This window comes from Talpa europaea, assembly GCF_964194135.1.
Source record: "Talpa europaea genome assembly, chromosome: 1".
Lineage (NCBI taxonomy): Eukaryota > Metazoa > Chordata > Mammalia > Eulipotyphla > Talpidae > Talpa > Talpa europaea.
The window spans coordinates 48,921,578-48,934,080 of record NC_140073.1 but is presented as its reverse complement, the minus strand read 5'-3'; the positions used below and the strand labels follow the sequence as shown (position 1 = coordinate 48,934,080).

Below are 12,503 nucleotides of genomic sequence, written 5' to 3'. Positions count from 1 at the left end.
ATGTCCTTATTGGTTCCTTTCAGCTCATACTTTGGGTTTCAGGTTTTAGTGATGATGTTCTCAGTTCAGGCCATCCACTAGAACTTTTCAGTGGTTTGAAGCTTAAATTTGATTTTTCCCTTACCTGTTGGGGATAGCTCACATGGGATTGCAGGTCAGGGTTTCTCAAGATTGTAGGAAGACGATTATGAGATTGTAGGTAGAGTTTCTGCAGGTAACTCGAGTGACTATCTGTAGAAATGGTAGGAGTGAGGAAGATGTGTTGGTATGATTGGTGAGGACAGGAAAGGGTGAAGGTACAGGGTCAGCTAAAGTGAATTTGAGTCACTGACTTCAAATCTTTGTCATTTTGTCTTTATATTGCTGCCTCTGATACCTTTTCCAATTGCAGGAAGGCTCCGTGTACAACCCTTTATTCATTCTATTTAAAATTGCAGTTAGTATCTTAAAGTCAGAATAATCAGTGGCTAGTCATGTCCTTCTCAACATTTCATGCAATGATTTAGGTAAATTACATACTCCTTTGGGCTTCAGTTCCTGACTATAAAATAAAGGTTTGGAATTGGTTGATTTTTTTTTCAGGATTTTTCTAGCCTGTGTGTTTTTTTCTCTAAACCAGGGTGCAATAGTCAGTGAACCTTTATTTACTAATTACCTAGTGTGTGCCACGAGGTGGAACTCGAGACAGAGCGATTAATCAGACTCAGCTTTGTCTCTCTTGTTCATGTACTGGTTAGGTTGATATGATGAAATGTGGAAACTGCTGTACATCTATATATCTATCTGTCTATATATAAAATCCCATATAATTTGGGTAGAAGTAGGAAGGCTTCTCTGAAAGTGTCAGAGGAAGTGAGTCAAGCTGGGTCTTGAAGAATGAGTAGGAGTTTGTTTGGCAGACAACTTGGGACATTTTAGACAGAGAACAGTGTAGGCAAAGAGAGGCATGAAGCTCATTGTGCTGTAATGATGAATTTAGGGAATAGTAGAAATGAAACTGAAAGATAAAAGGGAAATGGGAACAAATATTTATTGAACATCTGTTTTGTACCAGGTAGTATGCTAGGTGCTCTGATAGATGCTTTTTAATTTTCATGATAATCCTATAAAGTAGATAGTCTTATTTGTATATTACATAAGAGGAAATCAAAGGTGAGGAATTGAAGTAGCTTTCCTGACATTCCACAAACAGCCTCCAGTTTTCCTCCCCAGAGGTAATGGCTGGAGGCTGCTTAGATGGAATGTCTTTGACGTGTTAGAAGGACATCCCTCAGCAAATTCAAGACTGTAGCATTCCAGGCCCCTGCCAAAGAAAACCTCCTGGCGCAATTTAATTAAAGGTCAGATTCTCATAACCAGGTGTCAAGGGCATGCCGTACTCCCCAGGCTTATGTTGGTTATGCTAGTCTCAGCTACTCTGGGTTTTTCAAGCTGAGAAATGTGATCAATATATATAGGATAGATTTTATTTCTCTTTATTTCCCTCCTTTTTAAATAATGGCCAGAGAGGGTGTTAGAGGTTTTCTAGTCCATTCTTTTGCCTCTTGAGTGAATGGTAAGGTGTGCTATATTGGAAAGAGAGGTGTTCAGACTTCATTTCAGGCCCTTGATGTTCTTGTCGACCAGCTGTGTAGTCATAGGTGACTTGCAGTGTCTCTTGAGATTTTGCTTTTTCTGATTTGCTCAGTTTTATCCCCAGCACCTACCATAGTCTGGCAAACAGTAGGTGATGAGTAAAATGTGTGCATGTGTGAATGAGAAAAATGATCCCTACCAAACAGGGTTCCAAGTTTTCTGTAAACTCTAAAGTATGATCTAATGTTAGTAGATACTGTTACTCCAGGAGGTCTCTGGAGAAACTGGTTTTATAGAATTTTAGTAACTCTGTTAGGCCAGAGTTAAGCTCTCCCCTAAACTCCTGGTCCCATTGTGTGAGCTTAAAGCATCACCAAGTCCTCCATGCAGACGGATAGCAGCTGGTCTCCTCCTCCAGGCAACACCTCTTTTCTCATTATCATTCTCCACAGCCTTTTTAAATCAACAATGTCATCTTTTATTTTTAACATAGGACGTTTATTCCCCTGATCTCGAACTGCTTAGAAGGGACCATTTTTCTGTCTAGTGATGTTTGTGTTGAAGAATGTTAAAGGCCCTTGTGATCACTGTGTCCTACTTTTCCATCTTCATGTTGCATTCTGCCACACTCAAGTGCTCTCACACTTGTGTTATTCCTGTGGTCTAGGATGCATTTGCCATTATAATTATTTATTTTTTTAATTGCCTGTTTTCTTTGGTCCAGGGGTTAAGCTAATGCCTTGGAATGGAATATGCCTATTCTAGATCAGTTAAGCCAGAGATTTTGGGGTAGAGCACAAGCATTGTTGTTCTTCCTTCAACATTTTGTTAGGAAAAAATTTTAAATGTGCAACAAAGTTTAAAGAATTTTATAGTGAATACCTGTATTGCTACTACTTAGATTATTCTGTATTTTCATATACTTGCTTTATCATAGCCGTTTTACACTATATAGTGACACATATATGTTGACATGTATATTATGTATCACATCCCTGTTGTTGGGTTGGGAACACGCCAGCATGTCCCCAGAGACATGCTGAGGGATGAGTCGTGGAGCAGGTTTGCAAGGCAAGACTCTGCTACTCAGTGAGCAGCCCTCTTGTTATTTATTACCAGTAATAAACAACCATGATTGATTATGTGACAATGGCAGGAGGAGCAGGGTTCAGGGGAGACAAAGGATAATCAACTTTATGGGGAACTGGAGGGGATGTATCAGCCACGTATACAGGGAGGACTTCCTGAGCAGGTACTTGTAATTTCTGAGCTACTCCCAGACCTCCTCAGACCATGGCCACACAATCAGTCAATGGCTACCTAGGCGTCCCCAGCTGCCTCGTGATGTGGGCCATTGTCTTAAGGCAGTCATGCAGGACAGCCTTATCCAAATCCTACACACACACACACACACACACACACACACACACACACACACACACACGGGTAGAAAGGCCATACCCTATGGTCATTCATTAATCTATCTTATTTTTAAAATATGCTTTTCAAAGTAAATTGCTGATATTAGAGTCTTTCCTACTAAGTACTTCACTGTAGATGTTAGTACACTAACCCCCTAAGTACTTCAGCTGGTGTTTTAAAAGCTCATAGAAGTTTCTAATTGTTCACAGTCAAAGACCACTTGTTTGGCCTATTTATTCTTTAAGCCCCTACTTTAATACCAAATTCTTCTATGAAGTCTCATTGATCATCTCAGTTCCATATAGTTTTTCTTTCCTGGGTCTTCTGACATTTTACTGCTTGTACTATTTTATGCACTATTCACAATTGGCCTGGCATTATGGTTTTCTAGCTCCTGTCTATCTCGCTTACTAGACTGAGAACCTCTACAGTTGATATCATAGCATATTCATTTATCTCTTTATCCCTTTTTTCTAGCATAGCACCTTATATGTAAATACTCCAAAAAAAATTGGTGGTTTGAATTTTACTTGAATCAAGATCCTGTAATTACAGCAAAATTTGTGCATAACTTTAACATGACTGACTAGAGGAACAAGAATGTATTTATCTTTTCTGGTATCTCATGGTAGACGTGAGTCCAGACCAAACAAGTTTATTTTTCTTCTATATTTTCCATTGGCTAGATTTGACTGACCTAAATGTAAATGAGAAGTAGCAAAATTTAGGTCAGAAAAGGTGCAAAGGGACTAGAAATACCTAAAATATAGTGGGAAAGTTGTTTGGCAGAGAATCTGAAGACATGGGTTCTAATATCCACCTCTAAAGTGCTGTGTGATACTAGGTAATTTTCTTTGTGATTTTTTTTTTTTTTGTACCTCTGTATCCCTAACTGTAATATGAAGAGATTAGATTAGATAACTTCCAAGGTTGCTTCTGATGTAGAGATTATCTTGGCTCTGCCTTATACTAGAGACTGTGGGGTCCAGAGGTGACAAATTGGAAAATAGTTATTTGGTGAGCACAATTCCTTTCCTGAATCCTATCCAGTTTCATGCAGTATGTGAAGAACCTTACACATAGTGGTTATTTGAAAAGTGTTTTTACCTTTTTCTTTCTACTCTAGTACTGCATCTTTATGCTTTTTACAGCAAAAGAGAGACAAATCATATTCCCTCCTTAGTTGTCTCGTGACCATCGTACGTCTCGAGAGAGCATAGAAGGAAATAACAAATGAAAGCTCATAGGTTCAGGAAGTTCTGTTAGGGCCAGAACTAGTGCATAGCAGCACCAGAACTTAAACTCAGATCTCCTGATTTAAACTCTATTCATCTTTTTATTAAATTGCCCTGTCAATGACCCTTTTAAAATCTTTTTTTTTAAGAGGCATGCATTATTTATTTATTTATTTTATTTATTTATTTGTTTGTTTGTTTATACATGCACTGGGTACAGTCAGAAGCTCGGGAGGGTGAGAGAATTCACCAGAGCAGAGCGGGGAGCAGAGCAGGCAGAAGGACCAAAGTACACTGCTGAGGGGAGCAGCGGGCGGCAGGAGAGGTCTGCGCGCCATGTGGGACCCTCCTCTGGTGGCCGGGGAGCAGCCGGGGAACGAACCGGTGCTGCAGAGGCCGCGGGCAGCTTCGCAACCCAGCGCTCAACCACTGCGCCACCAGGGAGGCCCGACCCTTTTAAAATCTTAGAGCGATCCTACATTTATCATAGAGCCATTCAATTGATTCATAACTAATACTTCAGTGTAATTAGTGCTCATAATTTATTAGGCTCCTTGAGTCTCTGGGACAGTGGTAAAGCCTGGTCAGTCTGTCTCTCAGGCCATTTTTTCCCTTTTTTAAAAATGTTGGAGTGTTTCATGTATTTGTGTCATCTTTATGCGGGGCCATGCTAATCTTCTTTGTATCATTCCACTTTTACTATGCTGCCAAAGCAAGCACTTCCTCTGTTCTAACAATTTTTTGTCTAAGATGAATAGAGATATGCTATCAGAATTATTCTAAACATTGACTTTAGCCTAATTTGCTACTGTGCCATGTCAGACAGTATTAGTTTGTCATCGTCCCAAATCTTTGACCAGGAGAGACTGAGGAGATTTATGCTGTGTTTGGCTTCCTTTTTTAAGAGTTTAGTGTGTTTCTTCCTTTTTCACTCTTAGGATTGATGTTTTAGACTTGTGTGTTTTTTGTAAACAGAGTTTAAAATATTATAGCTTATCAAATGTGCTGATGATAGCTAGACAAAATGAGCAGTGAGGGGATCTATGAAATATAAAGAGAGAAAATGCTTGGGGAGAAGCCACAGGAAAAGAATGATTAGAGTGCTCAGGGAAACTGGAAAGTGGTAGAAATACCAAGTCCATCTAAGTTCAAGAAAGCACAGGATTGTGTTCTGTCGCATAGTTGAAGATACTGGCAATGTGAGCATTGAGTAAGTAGATTTGGAAGGCTTGAAGGCTGATTTTCTCATATCTAAAATTTTGTCTGGGAAAGAGGTAGATTTTTCTGAATAGTCTTAAGGGATAGGTTTTCGGACTAACTGATGGAAGTAGTTTTTTTTGTTCATTTGTTAACTTGTTCTTTTATTTTGTCATTTGTTTAGCAAATCATTATTGATTATTCTATACCAGGATTTGGTGTTTGAGAAATACCCTTAAATAAGACTGAACTTTGTTCCTGAGAAGTTCATAGTCTAAGTCTGGCAGGGAAGGGGAGTGTAAAGGGAGGCAAATGTGTAAACAAATAATAGCAATGCCGTGTGAGAAAAAAATTTAAGTGAGAACTCTCTAAATGAGGTAACCAAAGAGAGAATAGCCGGACTTTTGAAACTGTAGATTTCCTATCACTAGATTTTAGGTTTTAAATAATTTGGCATCTGTATGACAGTGGAGATCTACCACTGGGATTTCTCAAAGTCTAATGAGGGAATTCAGACACGAAGAAAAACTTGTGTCAGGAAGGTTAATGAAGTCTTTCTAGGCAAAATCTCGGGTGGTGGGTGTTACAGTCAATGAAGGTATTGACTGAGGGACATAAGAGGCAAGGAAGGGCCTGCTTAGGATATCAGGTGGCTACAGGAAGTGTAATTTTAGAACTGGCAGTACAGGTAGAAGGTACACTTGAGATCTGAGCCAGTGGTAACTCTCTTTGAGGAAGCAGAGGGACTTGAGTTGGGACTGTGAAGTGAAAATGGAAGAAAAGGATAGAAAACATACCACCCAGAATTAATCTAGATTAACTTCTTGCCTACTTGATTTCTTCCTTCCTTCCTTCCTTCCTTCCTTCCTTCCTTCCTTCCTTCCTTCCTTCCTTCCTTCCTTCCTTCCTTCCTTCCTTCCTTCCTTCCTTCCTCTCTTTCTCTCTTTCTCTCTCTCTCTTTCTCTCTTTCTCTCTCTCTTTCTTGCAAAAGAGAAGTAAAGTTTGAAAGGAAAACCAGGAAGAATTATTCAGAGAGGAAGTTTGAATTTGACCTTGAAGAATGAGTAGTTTTTATTAGTCAGAGGGGAGAGAAATCATTGATAAGGAAGCATGGAGAGATCAAGAATTGGGTCATAGACTACTTGGCAAACTAAGAGGAACAGAGATTTCGCAGGTGTAGTTTGAATGTAGAATGTGTCCATGTGTGGTGGCTTAGTTTGTAAGGCAGGTTGATATCAGATTGTGAAAGGACCCTTAAATTTCATCTGTACAAATTTCCTTAAAGACAGTACAAACTTTTCATCAATTACATATTTCTTGAATCTACTCTGAGTTAGATACTATACTAGGCACATTTGGACTGCAAAGGTGACAAAATTGGGGCCCAACCTTTGAGGGACATTCTGAAAAATAAATGTGATAATTTAGAAACAATGCCTTGAGAGTTGCAGGAGAAACTTCTTGGAGATGAAAAGTTTTCCAAAAGGGCTTCATGGAAGAAGCAGCATTTGGAGGATGAGTGAATGCACAATTTGATGAAAGGGCAATTGACCTAAATCAAAGGGAACAGCATGTAGGAATGGAATTATGAAAACCAAGGTATACTTGAAGAAGTTGGAGAAGTTGCTATGGCTAGAATATAGGAGTGGCAGTGGTGAGAAGTGAGGCGGATGGGTGGGCTTGGTGAAATGGTAGAAGGACCTTCAAACTGATAGAAGGTGAAAGAACTGGGCCTCCCCAGTGGTACAGTGGGTTGACTGCAGTGCTGTGAAGCTGTGTGCAGCCTCAGAAGCGTGGGTTCGATTCCCGGCTGGCCAAGTTGATTCCCACATGGTGCTGCAGACCTCTCCTGTCTTGCCTGCTGCTCCCCTCAGCAGTGTCTTCGGTCTGTCTGCCTGCTCTGCTCCGTCTCTGGTGAATCCTCTCACCCTCCTGAGCCACCTCTTGTATAAAAATAAATAAATATTTAAAAAAAAAAAAAGGTGAAAGAACTGAGGGGAAGATAGATGCAGAGGATGATTTAGTTCTGCTTTTATTAGAAAATGTCTAGAAGACTCCTATAGGTTTGACGATAGCATTTAAGTAACTGCCTAAAGCTGTGGTGTTCAAATGTGATTGACAATAGAATCAGAACTTTTTAAAATACAGAATTTTGGCGTTTAAGCTAGCCATGCTAAGTCAAAATGTGTTAGGATCTATAGAAGGCATTTGCATTTCTCAAAAGCTCTTGGTAATTTTTTTTGCTGTTTTTTGTTTATTTGTTTTTGATTAGAAACTTTGGTCTCTAAAGCAGGATTGTATTTGAGTCCGAGGAGTTTATTCTATATAGTTATGGTTAAAGATGTCATTTATACTGTAGCATGGAAGAATAATGAGAAACTTTATTAAGTTTAAATACATTAATTTCTATCCATTTTCGTGGATACTTATTTAAGATAATAACATCTATCTCATTAAAACTGTTGGTATCATGAGGTAGGGCTTTCCCCCACTTTCTTTGAGATTTTATTCTATTTCCTACAAGCACTGAAGATTGCATATAAATTCAACACATAGAGGACAGGATTGTTACTACAATACATTCACCACTATATATCTAGAATAAGGCCAAATTTTAGAGGAAGGAGACACTGTGAAGAGATGTATAGTCTATGGGGTCTATAAACTTTTCTTATAAAGGAACACATAGTAAATATTTTACATATATGGACATGCCTTCTCTGCTGCAACTACTGAACTCCACCATAGGCTGAAGCCACAAACAGTATATAAATTAGCGGGTGTGACTGTGTCCCAGTGAAATAATTTGTAAAAGTGGCAGCTTTGTTGACCCTTGATATAGTGATGTAGCCCTTTTCAGAGAGAGAAAGTGATTTTCCCAAAGTTATAAAATTAGAGGATGGCAGAGAACTCACTGTGGAATGCTGTTAGCAGTTTTATTTCATCTTCATGTGATTGAATAAATAGAACCCACTCAGTTAAGAAATTTCTCTAAAGCTAGTAAATGCCACTGGGATTCAAATTTTGTTTAGCTGGGCCAAATTTCTGCCTTAAACTTCATCATGGTGGTTTTCTTAGATGTGGAACTTCAGAGAAAAGCACAAGCCTTGTAAATTTTCAGCAGTTCCTAGGACAAAGTAGGTATTATGTGTCGAGTATCGTTGATTCAATAAGCTAACACTTTTCATGGTGTGCAGAGAATGGAAGGATTTAAACTGGACCTTAGAGGAAGAGTGGTACAATTTGGATTCCTTTAAAAAATTTCAACATGTGTTACTCAAAAATAATAAAAGAATCATGTTCTTCTTTCTGATTCCAGTGGCTGCTGGTGGTGGTGACAATGTCAAATAACGGCCTCGACATTCAAGATAAACCCCCAGCCCCTCCCATGAGAAACACCAGCACTATGATTGGCGCTGGCAGCAAAGATGCTGGAACCCTAAACCATGGTTCCAAACCTCTGCCCCCAAACCCAGAGGAGAAGAAAAAGAAGGACCGATTTTACCGATCCATCTTGCCTGGAGATAAAAGTACAGTATTTTCATTTCTTTCTCATCACTTGTATGCTTTTTAAAATTAATTTTTTTTTATTGAAGTAACATTGTATTATAGCATTACATAAGTTTCAGATGTTAATCACGGATCTACATGTGTAAATACTACATTAAGTTCACCATGAAAAGTCCAAATCTGTCCCTCACCATACTATTGTCTCTTTTTTCCCTGATTTACCTTCCTCCTTCCCCTTTCCCTTTTGGTAACACTAGTCTATCTCATTGTCTCATTGGTCTATTTTTGTTTTATTTAGTTCATCTTTTTTTTCTCTGTGTACCACATGAGTGAAATTATTGGTGTTCATCTTTCTCTGGTATTGTTCACTAAGTATAATTCCCTCTAGATTCATCCATACTGTTGTACATAGCAAGGCTTCATCTTTTTTATAGCTGAGTAGTATTCCATTAGGTAAAAATACTACACCTTTATTGATTATCAATTACTGGGTACTTAGGTTGTTTCCAGTTCTTGCTGTTTATAAATAGTGCTGAAATAAACATGGGGTGCATGTATCTCTTTGAGTTAGTGTTTTTGTATTTTGTTGGGTAAATACCCAGAAGTGGGATAAGTGCATTGCATGAAATTTCTATTTTTAATTTTTTCAGCAATTTCAGTGCTGCTTTCCATAATGAGTACATCAGTTTACATTCTGTCTCCACATCCTCTGCCATGCTTCTTGTTTCTTGTCTTTTGAATAATAGCCATAAGCAAGAGGTGTTAACTCATTGGTTTGATATAAATTTTTCTAATAATAAGGTGTGAATATCTTTTCATGTGCCTATTGGCTATCTGTATTTTTGTCTTTCCCGTGTAATTTTTTTGATTTAATTTAATTTAATACATTTTTTACATCATTTTTCATTTTTGCACAATGTATGCATTTTCATCTTGGTTATATTCCCCATACAATTCCCACCCCCCTTATTTTGACCCTACTCCTTCCTCCCCCCTCCCAATAGTGTGTCTCTGGTTTATAGTTGCTTGTTGATTTTGATTTTTACTTTATTATAATAATTAGTCTTTTCCCTGGTCAATAGCTAAGCTATGGAAACAATCTAAATGCCCAAATATAGATGACTGGATCAAGAAGATTTGGTACATATACACAATGGAATATTACTCAGCAATCAAAAAAGATAAACTCATGCCATTTGCAGCAATGTGGATGGAGCTGGAAGGGATCATGCTCAGCAAAATAAGCCAGAAAGAAAAAGAAAAATACTGGATGGTCTCACTCAAAGCAGGAATTTAGAAAACCATATAAAATTTTTTTAAAACTGTTAAGTTTTATGAATTCTTTGTAAATTTTGAATATTAACACCTTGTTGGATATACCACATGCAGAGATCTTCTCCCATTTAGTAGGGTGTCTTTTTGTTTTGATACATCTTTTCTTTTGCTGTATAGAAGCCTTTTAGTTTGATGAGTACTTTTGTTTCCCTTGTCATTGTAGTTGAGCACAATTACACATCTCTGAGACTGTGTATCATCTATGTTTTTTCTTCTATGCATTTTATGGTTGTAGATCTTACATTCAAGTCTTTTGTATATAGTCTGAGAGAATGATCTGATTCCATTCTTTGGCATGTAGCTGTCCAGCTTTTCCAACACCATTTCTTAAGGAGACTCCTTTCTCCATTGTATGCTATTTGATCCTTTGACATAAACTAACTTCCCAGGACATGTGGGTTTATTTTGGGGATCTTAATTCTATTCCACTGATCTTTGTTTCGGTTTTTATTTCAATACCTAGCTGTTTTAATGGCTTCATTTTGTAGTATAGTTTGAAGTAAGGGAGTGTGGATACTGCCAATTTTTTTTTTTTAATCGAGTGTTTTTGCTATTCAGGGTCTTTTGTTGTTCCAAGTAAATGTCATTTTTTGGTTCTGTTTCTATGCAGAGTATCACTGGGGTTTTGAGGGATTGCATTGAATCTGTATATTCCTTTAGGTAATATAGCCATTTTAGCTTCTAATCTATGAACATGAGCTAACTTCCATTTCTTTTTGCCTGCTTCTATTTCTGTCAAGAGTGTCTTAAAATTTTTGGTAAATAGGTCTTTCACTTCTTTGGTTAAATTTATTCCATGGCTTTTAATTATTTTAAAATTTTTATTTGGTGCATATATATTGATAATTATTTCTTCCTGATGTACTGATCCCTTTATTATTATCTAATGTTCTTTGTCTCTTGCTATATTTTTTTTTTTTGGGCTGGAAATGTGTTATCTGCTATACATACAGCCGTTCCTAGTTTTCCACTGACTTGGAATACCAGTTTTCATCCCTTGATTTTAAGTCTATGTTTGTCTTTTTACCATGCGAGTCTCTTGTAGATACCATGTAGTTGTGATTTGCTTTTTCATCCATCCATCCACTCTGTCTTTTGATTGGTAAGTTCAGTTCATGAATTTTAAGGGTTATTGTTGATATTTGAGGGCTTGTTCTGTCATTTTGTCTTTAGCTTCTGGTTCTATATTTATTTTCTTGTTTGTTTTTTGTTTTTTTGGTCAATAGCTTCTCTTCAATTTATATAGGAGATCTTATTTCAGTATTTCTTGTAGGAGAGGTATAGTCTTGGCAAACTCATTCATCTCTTTATTTGCCTGGGAAGGCCTTTTTCTCCTCTATATTTGAAAGTCTTGTAGGACTGTGTATTCATGGCTGGCAGTTGTTTTTCTTTGAGGGTTGTGAATATGTCATTCCATTCTCTCCTGGTCTGTAGAGTTTCTGCTGAGAAGTCTGATGACAGCCTGATGGGAGTACCTTTATAAGTTACCTTCTTTTCTTCAATAGCTGCCTTCAGTATTCTTTATTTGTCTTGAAATCTAGATAGCTGCATTATGTTTTAGTGTTAAGTCTCATTAGACTTAGATAACCAGGTGTCTATGTATTTGTATATATTCAGTTCTTTCCCTGGTTTGAAAAGTTTTCCTTTAATATTTCTTTGAATAAACTCTTTTCCCTTCTTCTCTCTCTTCCCCTTCTTGAGTACCTATTTTCCTTATGTTGCCTTTCCTAATGTAATTTGATAGTTCTTGTGCTTTTTAATTTTTTTCTTAAGATCTTATTTCTCTTTCTTATTCAACCTGAGTCCATTGTACATTACATAAGTCATTCATCTGATCTTCCATTTGGTCTATTCTGTTTACATAGCTTTCTCTAGAGCTCTGGATCTCATGTATTGAGTTCCTTCTATGCTGGATCTCTGTTATAGTCTCATATAAAGCTTTAATTTCAACTTTCTGGTCATCAGTTTTATTTCTGAGCTCATTAATTTATTTTTCTAAGTTTTGTTGTCTCTTTTCTGAGTTCTCTTGTATCTCTTTGATTTGCTCTTTGAGTTTTCTTCTAGCTCTTTAAGTTTCTTTTTAATACTAATTATGAAGTATTTTTCATTCAGATAGGTAGTTATAATCTTCTTTGTCTTTGTGGTTAGATTCTGAAAGCATTCGTTCTTGCCTTCTGATATAGTCCCTTGGGGTCTCAAATTGCTGTGAGAAAAAATTTTTTTGTTTGC

The 12,503-nt window shown here is 37.4% G+C and overlaps 1 protein-coding gene across 8 annotated transcripts in view; it reads left to right on the top strand.

Moving 5' to 3' along the window:
* Window positions 1-8,769: 8,769 nt before the first annotated feature.
* Window positions 8,770-12,503, top strand: part of PAK1 (p21 (RAC1) activated kinase 1) — a gene marked incomplete at both ends in the record, with an annotated part of 59,632 nt that continues 55,898 nt past the window's right edge. For all 8 annotated transcript variants that reach the window (XM_084250243.1, XM_084250244.1, XM_084250242.1 and 5 more), the window contains one exon: window positions 8,770-8,959. In XM_084250243.1, coding sequence (XP_084106369.1) covers window positions 8,770-8,959 — 190 coding nt within the window. The remainder of the gene's footprint in view (window positions 8,960-12,503) is intronic.